Genomic DNA, 12,440 nt, shown 5'->3' with positions numbered 1-12,440 from the left:
TCAGACCATTTGGACAATGCTATGAGTTTCTTACTCTTCATACAGTGAAAAAGTACTTTCTTCCAATAATAGAAATGGTTCCACAGTTTTTAGAAAACTTAACTGATGAAGAACTGAAAAAGGAAGCAAAGAATGAAGCCAAAAATGATGCCCTTTCAATGATTATTAAATCTTTGAAGAATTTAGCTTCAAGGGTTCCAGGACAAGAAGAAACTGTAAAAAACTTAGAAATATTTAGATTAAAAATGATACTTAGGTAAGTTATTTATCTCTTGAAGTAATCTCTTGAAGTGTGAATTTTGAGAATCATACTTATCGCTGAATTTCTCCTATAGATTATTGCAAATTTCTTCTTTCAATGGAAAGATGAATGCACTGAATGAAGTCAATAAGGTGATATCTAGTGTGTCATACTATACGCATCGGCATGGTAATCCTGAGGAGGAAGAGTGGCTCACAGCCGAACGAATGGCGGTAAGTCTTGTTCTTTTTGTGTGTTCGGTGCTGAGATTGAACACAGGACCTCAACGTGTGCTGAGCAAGAACTCAACCACTGCATTATATCCACAGCCCTTTGTAAAAATTGAGTCTCAATAATTTACTTAGGCTGGCCTTGAATTTGTTGTTCTCTTGCCTTAGCCTTCCAGATTGCTGGAATTAAAGGTATTTGCCACCAGACCAAGCATGATAAACAAGAATCCACTTAAGATAAAATTAGGAATAGGAACTTTCTAAAGTAAACACTAAAATTGGGAGGTGTTTTGATAGATGGACGTCTGATTTTGTGCATGTGATGTCCCTCTCAGCCTTGGGAAAACAGGTGCCATGTCTGGCACAGAAAATAGCATTGAATGTATAGAAACTTTAGTGGTAATTTAACCTAAGTCACGTTTTTACTGTAGTTTAGGAAAATATCTATAATGGGTTAAAAATTGTTTTAACAGCCCTTTAACAGCTGAGAAGTGTAGTTCTATAGCACATTTTGGGCTTGACTACTTCTTATTTTCAGTCAGCTGAATACTGTAAAGCCATGCGTTGTAGATTACTACCTTTTTGTTTTTTTTTTTTTAAATCATGACCTGGTCCTTCATTGCTATGGATGCTGGATTTTAAATAGAATGTCAATGAAGCAACCTAGCATAATGCTACTGGAACAGACAATGGAAGGGGGCAGACTTGATTCAGATTCTAATTCGAGCACCTGCAATCCCCTTTACTTTTCTGTAATAGGGTAATATATCCCCTCACTAGGTTCATTTAGAATATGACAGACCTGATCGATAAGCAGGTGCCATGTCTGGCACATGGTAATCAGTTTATAAAGTAAAAAATATATAAAGAGTGCCTTTTCACCCAAGATGAAAATAAAACTTCTTAAAAAAAAATAAAGCCTGCATTTTGTAGTTTCTGCTTTTGAAGCACATTTTTAAATTTATTTAGGAATGGATACAGCAGAACAATATTTTATCCATAGTCTTGCGAGATAGTCTTCATCAACCACAGTATGTAGAGAAGCTGGAGAAGATTCTTCGTTTTGTCATCAAAGAAAAAGCTCTGACCTTGCAAGATCTTGATAATATCTGGGCAGCACAGGTAAGGAAATTTAGGGTGGGGGTTATATTGTTTCTGAAAGAAGTTGCTTAAAATCTCAAATACAGCAGTCATGAAATGGGACACAGGCTTGTGTTATGTGACTTTTTGTACATTAAATAGTTCCTACAGAAATCTTTCTAGAAAACTTTTAATAGCCATTAATATTTTAAAATGTAAAATATTCTACCAATTTGTATTTGGTAAAGTTTGGCATTTTGTAGGTGGTTTTAAATAAGTTGCAAGTAGTAAAGTAATAACATTATCTGGAAGAGCATAAGACAACTATAACTGATTCCTTTGTAGATTTAGAAGGGGGCGGGAAACTTCCAATATCAGGATAGTTATACCATTCAATTATTTACAAAGACCTGTAGTGATTATTCCTAAGGTCTTATAATTTATCAGGAGAATTGGAAAGTTTCAGCGATGTAAAAATGCACAAATCCTTCAATTATCTTAATGATAGATTTTTATTTGTAAGTCACTTTGGAAGCATTGTTGAGTGTTAGATGATAAAGCTTTGGATTTTCTTAAGTCTGTAGAAATCAGAGTAGTTTTGCTTTTGAGTATTTTAGGTTCTGATTTTGGAATAGTATCATTAATGTGCCTTATTTTTTCCTATTTACAATAAATTGGTATGTTAAATTCAGTAAACTGTAATTGTCAAAGTACACGTTAACTGTATGTATTCAGAAATTGAATTGCCAGATTTTATTTTTTAAAGCATTTATGTTAGGAATTTTACATAACACAATTAAATGAAGGAGATGGAATAACTTGATAGTTACCAGCAGTTCATACTATTTTTCTGTTCACATTTTAATATGCTTGTTTTATTTCTTACTAGGCGGGGAAACATGAAGCCATTGTAAAGAATGTACATGATCTATTGGCAAAATTAGCATGGGATTTTTCTCCTGAACAACTTGATCATCTTTTTGATTGCTTTAAGGTAATTGTTAACATATTACCACTTTATTTTAAATAGAATTCATTCATTAGATTAATGTTCTTAACTAAAAATACTTTCATAGAAATCTCATTAAACTGTCTCTGGTGTGAAGGACTTTGCCACTGTTTTCTTTCCCAATGAGGACTTCATGTTTTGCAATGGTAATCATAACTTATAAATAAGGAATGTTATTCTTTTTAAAAGTCAGGTTATTTTGGGTTGTCCTCCCCTCATGGTGTATATTTTGGTAATAGGCTTAAGCAAACTATAGAGCTACAGGAAGGTTGATGACAGTAGAAAGGAAGGGTATGCAAATACCATGGTCCTGAGGACAAATGCCCAAGCTGCATGTGACTAAATGGAAATAGAATTCTTAAGGTAACCCAACACCCATATAATCATATTTGCATTAGTGCCATCTTGTGCGTTTTAAGGCCATGTTGTGTAATAGTCTCTCATCAGTTGGTAGGGTTTGGTTTGTAAAATCCCAAGTGCTTAGTGAATTTGTGGATTAAGAATAGAAGACCTGTCCGAGTGAGGTGGTTCACCCCTGTAATCCCAGAGGCTCAGGAGGCTGAGACAGGAGGATCACGAGTTCAAAGTCAGCCTCAACAAAAGTGAGGCTGTAAGCAACTCCATGAGACCTGTCTGTAAGTGAAATACAAAATAGGGCTGGGAATGTAGCTCAGTGGTAGAGTACTTGTATAACATGTGTGAGGCTCTGGGCTCAATCCTCAGTAGCACATAACAATAAAAATAAAAATATATATATCACTAGGTATGAAGCCTGGCAGTATGTATGTAAGCAGATTTCTCAGATGAATCCTAAGGATGTTAAAGTTGTAAATTAAAGCCTCATCCAAAAATCCACTTTGAAGGAATAAAGTATTGAGTGAATCTTTCATGCAGTTTTTAGTACCTTATTTTTATGTATTTCATACTTGTAGAAGTAAAACTTTATACATTTTCTCCTGTCCATTGAATTACATCAAGACTTCTGAGGAAAAATTGGAATTCATTACCATGGGCACCCTAGACTATCATGGGTACCCTATAGTTAATTGCCATTCGTTTTTAATCTTGTGATGATTTCCAAAATGGTGGCACATGACCAGTGATGGCCATCATCGACTAAAGAGAGGAATTGGTTATTATTGCATTCCCTGGATCCTCCTCAGGGTGTTCTAAATACAGTAAAGTCTAAATATAACAATCATGGTTTTTCCCTTGGCTAAAAAAATGTTTTTTGGAGGGGGGAAAGCATTTGTCATTTTGTAGCAAGCACATTTTGTCGCCCCTTTCCCCGGCCTTTTCTCTTTTTTATGATGTTGATTAAATCTAGCAATTCTTATGGAATGTATCTCGAAAGTTTCTAGTACAGATGATTAAAGGAAGTGTGAAGTCTGGATCATTTTGTAGTTCTTCATAGGATTGCAACCAAATGATCCAAACTTTCTTGGTTAGACTTTATAGGTCCTTGGCCCAGAGTCTGGTTTTTAAGTGTTTGAGTTCTCAGAAAGTCTTTGTTTTTTAATACATCAGTTTACAGTTTCATCAAGGGTTTCATATCCTTGGCAGAACTTGTTTTTGATTATCTGTGTGTGAAAAGTTACCTTATGGTATTAGTGTTTATGTCTTGGATCAATAAAGAAATCGAGCATGTTTTGGGGTATTTTTGAGCTCTTCTCCTTATTTTTTTTGCTCAATGCCTGTTAAGTCTTTTTGTCTACCTTTTCCCCTATGGTGTTGTCTTTTTCTTACTGAATCAGAAGTTTTTGGCATATTCTGAATGCTAGTTCTTGTCAGTTCAATAGTTAACATTTTTCCCAGTTTGTGGTTGTCATTTTCAATCACCTTATGGTTTGTTTGGATGAACACATGTCCTTAATTTCTTCTTTTCATATTTAGTTATCTGAGTCCACATTTCTAAAAGATGAGCACATGAATACTTACAATGCCATTATCACCAAAAGAAATAACAGTTTTTTTTTTTGTAGTTGGACACAATACCTTTATTTTCTGTATTTTATTTTTTTTCCTTTAATTTTGATTGTTGGTTGTTCAAAACATTACATAGTTCTTGACATATAATATTTCACACTTTGATTCAAGTGGGTTATGAACTCCCATTTTTACCCTGTATACAGATTGTAGCATCACATCAGTTACACATCCACTGTTTTAGATATTGCTATACTAGTATAACAATTTCTTTACATCATAAAGCACTGTAAAATCTTACAGGTGTCTCAGGTTATACTTGATTTTAGAAGTATGTTTGAGTCAGGATCCTAGTGTGATATTTTTCTTTTCTTCTTTTTTAAAATTTTCTTATTTTTTAGTTTTAGGTAGACACACAACATCTTTATTTTTTATTTTTATGTGGTGCTGAGAATCGAACTCAGTGCCTCACATATGCTAGGTGAGCATGCTACTACTTGAGCCACATCCCCAGCCCTTCTTCTTTTTTAATATTTATTTAGTTGTAGATGAACACACAGTATCTTTATTTTTATGTGGTGCTGAGGATCGAACCCAGTGCCTCACACATGTGAGGCAAGCACTTTACCACTGAGCTACAGCCTCAGCCTGTGTGATACTTTTCTTTGTGAATAATTTAGACTTTGTCACAGACTCTTGTTTTCAAACATGTAATGCACATTGTTCTATCACCTTTTTGCATTCATTATGAAAATGTTGATATATGAATTTGTCTTTGCTCTCTTCTATAAAGTCACAAGTAGAGGGTCAAATCTTAATTCTCAACAAACTATCCTCCCCCCACCCCTAGACACACACACAGACACACACGCAGTGTGGAAATAGTTATCACAGGAGGGTGGGGGTTGCTACTCATAGCCATAGGACAGTCTCTACAATAAAGAAGTTTCCTGCTCAAAATGACAGTAATACTGAAGTTGGGAAACCCAGGGTAAGATGTTTAACTCTAAAAGGAGACTTTTTCCTATTTTCCTGGAATTTGACTCTGCTCCGTGAATACTATTCTCGTCTTTCATATTATCGCTTACATAATTCTGTGCTCATCTATGTTTTTTTTTCCTGATGAATTAAATTCAGTTAACTTGGTAACAGTGCATTTAAGAAGCAGCAACCAAATAGATGTTGTTTTCACGTCACTGAAATTATTTTTCTAGGCCAGTTGGACGAATGCTAGTAAAAAGCAACGTGAAAAGCTACTTGAGCTGATTCGACGTCTTGCAGAAGATGATAAAGATGGTGTGATGGCACACAAAGTGTTGAACCTTCTGTGGAATCTGGCCCACAGTGATGATGTGCCTGTAGATATCATGGACCTGGCCCTCAGTGCCCACATAAAAATATTGGATTATAGTTGCTCCCAGGTAAGGGTGTGCTGCTTTGCTCAATTTTTGTGGCCTTCTCTTTCACAGTTAGGATAGCTTAGCTGTAGAACAGTTCCAGGTTATTCTAACATTGTTATTTTTCAAATTATCTTCAGGAATTGACTTTGTTTGAATAAGTCTGCCTTTTTTTTTTTTTTTTTTTTTTACTTAGGTATTTACATCAAGGTTTTGTGCCTTTTTTTTTTTTTTTTACTTAGGTATTTACATCAAGGTTTTGTGAATCATCTGATTCTCCTTGGGAGAAAGTTAGTACAAACAAAAGACTATTATTTAATGGTAGTATTATCAAATGTACAATGCAGAAATACCAGTTTCAAATAGATCATAAGACATGCTGATTAGGGATCTCAGAATTAAGAGAAATTAGGTTCTCTTTGCTCATAGGAGAGGTAAGAAAAAATTGATATAATTTCCTCAATAGTACAACATTTCATTTAGGGTATTATATGTTAATGTTCAATCCTGTGATATGGCAAAATCTCAAAACTGGATAAAAGGCAATACCTTCTGGCAAACATATATTATACCACATTTGTTTAGTGCTTTACTTTTTTGGAGTTTTGGTAGTAAATGTGAAATTAAAACATAGTTTTTTAAAAAAATATTAAACTCTTTGCTACAATTACAGCATAATTGTAATGCTAATCAGACGAGAAAAACTTTCATAATTCTCTTAAGTGTGAAGGTAGAATTCTTCCAATTATAGTTCTATATAAAACATTGAAATTGTTTGTTTAAGGACCGTGACACACAAAAGATCCAGTGGATAGATCGCTTTATAGAAGAACTTCGCACAAATGACAAATGGGTTATTCCCGCACTGAAACAAATTAGAGAAATTTGTAGTTTGTTTGGTGAAGCACCTCAAAATTTGAGGTAAGACTTTTAAACCTAGCCAATTTCACTGTATTTTTATGTATGTATTTTGTTGGATAGAAATAGCATAACAAATGGTAAAAAAAAAACCCAGATTTTAAAATTTTAGTGTGGTGACCAACTAAGAGGAGGGTTAGTTTGTCATATCTGCCTCCTTTTTTTATTGATGAGAAAGTGTAAGGCACAATTAACAGATAAATGTCAGAATCAAGCTGATAATACTGCCTTGTGGTATTTTATTTCCAGCAAGTAGGCCAGACGGTTTTATGGCATGTATTGTATCTGTTGATCTCATTCTTCATTTGATTTCATCTTTCTTGCATTTGTTGTTTGAATCACCATACTACTACCGAATAGTTTTCTATGTAGAACCTTTTTCTTTTTTAGTAAATTTTTAAAGTTAATTTCAAACATTAGACTTCATGGACATTTAAATAATGGAAGATAACAAAATATCTAAAATTTTTATTTTAGTGAAGTTTCCTTTTAGTAGCTTACTGTAATGATTTGTCTTTAAATTTTCTGATAATAGAATTGGAACTGATAATATTAGAAGAAAAATAATGTGGACAGAAAGAGCTTAGTGTAAGGAATATTCACAATGGAATGTGAACCTTGTGTCAAACCAGTCATTTAAGCTTATGAACATTCTCTAAAGGATCTTTTTTTTTTTTTTTTTGTACAACATGAAATAATGGAGTGGGGCATGCTAGTGCACAATTGTAATCCCAGCAACTGGGGAGACTCGGGCAGGAGGGACTGCAAGTTTGAGGCCATACTTAGCAAGTTAGCAAGGTCCTAAACAATTTACTGAGACCCTATCTCAAAAATAAAAAGTGTTGAGAATGTGGCTCAGTGGTAAAAGTGCTCTGGGTTAAATCCCTGGTACCCCCCCCCCCAAAAAAAAAAAAAAAAAAGATGGTGCACACCTATAATCACAGCCATTCAGAAAGCTAAGGAAAGAAGATCACAAGTTCGAAGCCAGCCTTGGCAACTTAGCTAGACCATCTCAAAATAAAAAGGACTTAGGGATGTTGCTCAGTGGATAGAGGGGTAAATTGCCCCTGGGTTTAATCCCCAGTACTGCTGGGGGATGGGGGGTAGTTCAGTGATTGGCAAGATCTATTACAACTCTGAATTACTATGATTATGCCTAAATAGAAAAGGTCATATATATGTTTAGATGTTAACAGGTGAACTTTGTCTCATTTTTTTCCCCTTCAATCTGGAAAAAAATAATAGGAAATTAGAAAAGCTAGAGGTATAAATTAGTGGGAAGAATTCAGACAATTATCTTACTTATAGTAACATTTTATTTGAAGAATGTAATTCAAATGTTTGGCCCACCACGTACATAGTTGTACATGTACATAGACAGTAGTTCCCAAACTCTTCAAAGGACCGGTAGTTATCTTCACTAGATGAACAATAATGGCTAAGAAAGTTGACTGGTTTGCCTATGGCCAAGTTTTCCAACGAGTGTCACCAGAAAATGTCTTGGCCACAAACCGAGTATCCTAGTATGTACCTTGAATGAGTAATAAATAAAATTTTTATGAAAATATTTCTTTGATTAAATTCGTCACTAGCAGTTACAATGATAGTCTTGGAAGGAATGTTTCTGTTTTTATAATTCTGAAATAATCATGAAACCAGACGCACATACTTTGGTACTATTGTAGTATGGTACTAGAAATCAGTCATTGAACTAGACTCCCTGTGGGGTGAAGGTAGAGAATACTGATGTATGTTTTTCAGTTAAATTAGAATAATTTTTATTTTTTGAGGCATTGCTTTCTTTTAAATTGCTTAATATTTCTATTAAAGGAAGTAAATGGTCGAAAGTATAATTTTTAAAGGTTTTTAATTACTAGCTAAAAATTTAGATGTGTAAACTCTTGAACACAACAGAGTTTAATTGCCTAATTATATTGTGAAGTTCTTCTCGTTTCAGTCAAACTCAGCGAAGTCCCCATGTATTTTATCGCCATGATTTAATCAATCAACTCCAGCACAATCATGCCCTAGTTACTTTGGTAGCTGAAAATCTTGCAACTTACATGGAAAGCATGAGACTATATGCTAGAGGTATGTACTATAAGATAAATTATGGGAAATAACAGTGATTTCTTTCTTACATTAATTACATTAGAAATGACTGATCTATTTTAAATGATACATGGTAGTTGGCTTTTGAATCATGTTCCTTTATGGACTTTTGATTACTTTCCGTGTCAAATCTTACACATCCTAAACTCTAGTCTAACATTTTGAGCCTGCCTTCTCCTCTTGTTGATTTCTTTATCTGTCCCTATCTGGTGCACTCTGCTTCTCTGTACTACACTTGGCCGTTATCTTTGTAGGTATTTACTTGACTTCATTTTCAACCTTTGAATCTTTACTGCCACCACCTTTAGCTTTTTCAAGAAAATTTGTTTTTTCTAAGTCTGGTTTTGCACATATTAGTTTTTTAATAATCCTAAGTTTGTTTTATAAGTGCTTCAGACTTTATGGGGAGAAATAGGAAGCTACAAGAACCTGGATGTTTATATTTGCTTTACAAATGTGAAATTGTTTAAACATGTTGGAATGAAGTTTCCTATGGTTTCAACAGACCATTTTTAAGTGCTTGCCATATATGGAACCGTGTCAATGCTTTTTTTTTTGGCTTTTTTTTTAGTTGTGTCAGGATTGTTTGTGTGCTAGAGTATAGATGAGTTAATGCACATCTGCCCCCCACCATCACCTTATAGTTTGTTCCCAGAGCCATAGATAACTTTATATCATCGTTGTTAAAGACAGACTTGAACATAATATTTACTAAACATAGCACTCATTTAACATGGTACACTAGGACCTGGAGAAGCCAATAGCGTATGTGAAAAATAATTACATTTGCAATACTCATTATTTGAGAAGCAGAGTAGACTCAACATTGTTGAATAAAATTCCATGGTACTTATAAATCAATTCAGATAAACACAAAGGAAGAATTAAACAACTCTTCAGATGGCCCTACTGGCTTTGTTGCCTCTGTTCTTCCTTTTTTTTCTCTTTGGATCATTTGCAGATGGTAGAACTGGACAAGCAGTCTGAGTTAGGCAGGTGATGGGCATCAGACAGTGACCTTTTATCATTTCTGTCCTGTGTTCCTTATAAGCAGCAGGCTAGAACAGTGAAGGCAGTATAGGCGTGCAAACGTGTGATATACGTTCTATACCAAAGACAGCCAAAATCGTGAGAGAAACTAGGTTGAGTGCAGTATACACAATACGCAAACACCCATACTTTTGTGCTCACATTATTGTCCAGAGTGGAGAAATCTACTATTGGGTACTCGGGAAGTGCATGTGCACTTCAGACTCATTGTCAGATTTTCATAAGTTACTGCTTCATCTCAATTTCAGTGCCATAAGAATTTTTGCATTCTTTAATTTCCCCTCCTTTTGCTGTTTGTTTCTCCACAAAGCAAGAGATGTGAATCTGCATGATCTGATTGTCTAAGTTTGAAACATTGACCTAAATGTATTGCTCTACAACCTTAGTAAGTTATTTATGTTAAAGCAATGTATGGCCCAGAGTAAGCACTCGATTTTTTTTGGTAAATTTTTAATTTTTTTTTATTATTAACCTTTTTATCTAAATTCATGGACCATCTCATACCTTCTGTTTCTCCTAACTCACCTTGACACCATTTCTTCCTCTAATTTATAATACTGTTCTTCTAATGAATAATGATTAGCATGTTATTATGGGGGAATAATTTTTAACACTAGTGAAATCCTATTCAAATTTTCACAACATTAAGTCATTTCTTGTCTACCAAGATTTCTGAATTTGCAGTTCTATGGTAAATTATGGTTTGTTTGTTTTTTTTGTCCTCTGCATAATATAAGAGTGGCATGAATTTCATTAGGTATGAGACAGACACATTATTTAGCCGGATAACATCAGACTTGCACAGTCACTGATATTCTTAATTTTAGATAACCATTTCACTAGTATTAAGTATTCTGCCCATATTTCATCTCCACTAATATCTTCACATTTGGGGAAAGAACATTTCCTAGGCGCGGTCACCTAATTCTACCTCATATCTAGATAGAATTTAATGACTTACTTTGCTGTAGATCACATTTTTGCCTTCTGTTTTTTAAGGACTGCCACTTCTATTACCCATTCCCAGCCTCTTATATATCCAACTCTATGACAGTTTTTAGCAACATTTTTCCACCTAAAAGGAGGAGGAAAGGGGTAAGACATGGTGGTACACACCTGTAATTACAGTGACTTAGAAAATTGAGGCAGAAGAATCGCAAGTTTAAGGCGAGCCTCAGCAACTTATTGAGGCTCTAAGCAACTTAGTGAGACCCTGTGTCAAAAAGGGCTGAGGATGCTTAGTGGTTAAGTGCCCCTGGGTTTAATCCCTGGTACCAAAAAAAAAAAAAAAAAAAAAAGGTGGGCAGTGGGATTCTTCCTAAGTGGCATTAACTACTATTGCTCTGTTAGGATGCAGATACTGGGCTGAAACATTCCTACCCATCAGCCATGAAGTACTAGGTCTGTGTGGCTTCTTTGCGATTTAAAAAAATGAACCGTTATTAGCCATTTTGTGAACAGTAGACATCTCTCTGGAGAAATAGCTATTTCAAGGTCAGGAGCAGAGATAATATGAGGTGATCTTTCAAGATCTTATTCCAGAAAGCAAGAAAGTACTCAAGATATAAGTCTAAAGGACAGAGTGGTTGGCTTTTGCTGACTAAAACTTGAGTCAAAATAATGAAAATAATTAAATCCATTTGATAAAATGTGAATGTGTTGGCATAAAGGAAAATATGAACTAATAAATGCAAAACATAATGCATGTAAACCAAGGGATGAGGGGTTTAAATTTTAGAATGTTGGAATAAGCTGCCTGGCAGACCTTCTTAACGAAACTGCCAATTAATTGGGGGAACACAGAAAAATCACTTAAAGTGTATAGAAATAGTCATCAGGGGGTTATAGCAAATGGAGAAATATGTACTCAAGAAAATCTATTTAAGGAGAGGGAAAAAAGCAAGTCTAGTATGTGAACCACACTTGCTCATTTTTCCCCACACCTGCTCCTGTAGGGCTCCAGTTTTACCTGGGGAAGCTGCAGGCTACTGATGTTTCTTACCTTGTTCAGCCTGACAGATCTGGCCAGGACTGAAGCTCTTTTACCCTGTGCAGTGTCCACTAACAATGTGAAACCTTATTCCAGGGATTATAGGCTTAGAAAACTTGGGTCCATCCCTACTTACTCCTTGGGTGAAAGTTTCATGTGAGAAGGGACAATCTGAGAAAATCAGTGGATTCCCCTTTACCCCACACCAGCACCTGCTCATAAATCAGGGATATCATTCTGGGAAAAGCTGGTTGCTATCCTACCTATAGTGGCACAGTTTCTGTGCAGATGAAGAGAGAAGCTGTGAGGATGAAAAGCTCAGCAGTTAGATTTGAAGGGTTGACTGTTTAGTCCAGAGCATGCTATGTCTAATGAAAAAAGTTGAGATTTCTTGAAGAACAGTTAAGAGGGTGATTGTTGTTCTCTTGTACAAGCAAAACTTAGGAGACCAACCAAAAGTTTAGATCTAGATAAGGAGACAGGCTAG

At 35.0% G+C, this 12,440-nt stretch overlaps 1 protein-coding gene across 7 annotated transcripts in view; it reads left to right on the top strand.

The window, feature by feature from the left end:
* Positions 1-12,440, top strand: part of Usp9x (ubiquitin specific peptidase 9 X-linked) — a 135,301-nt gene that overhangs the window by 61,904 nt on the left and 60,957 nt on the right. For 6 of the 7 annotated variants that reach the window (XM_026387563.2, XM_026387561.2, XM_026387557.2 and 3 more), the window contains 7 exons: positions 5-256; positions 336-474; positions 1,441-1,593; positions 2,441-2,545; positions 5,701-5,907; positions 6,668-6,804; positions 8,744-8,892. In XM_026387563.2, the coding sequence (XP_026243348.1) occupies positions 5-256; positions 336-474; positions 1,441-1,593; positions 2,441-2,545; positions 5,701-5,907; positions 6,668-6,804; positions 8,744-8,892 (1,142 nt within the window). The remainder of the gene's footprint in view (positions 1-4; positions 257-335; positions 475-1,440; positions 1,594-2,440; positions 2,546-5,700; positions 5,908-6,667; positions 6,805-8,743; positions 8,893-12,440) is intronic. The other variant, XM_026387564.2, reaches the window with a different exon arrangement.

This window comes from Urocitellus parryii, chromosome X (assembly GCF_045843805.1).
Source record: "Urocitellus parryii isolate mUroPar1 chromosome X, mUroPar1.hap1, whole genome shotgun sequence".
Classification (NCBI taxonomy): Eukaryota; Metazoa; Chordata; class Mammalia; order Rodentia; family Sciuridae; genus Urocitellus; species Urocitellus parryii.
Note: the sequence above shows the minus strand (reverse complement) of the source record. Positions and strands in the feature narration are given on the sequence as shown.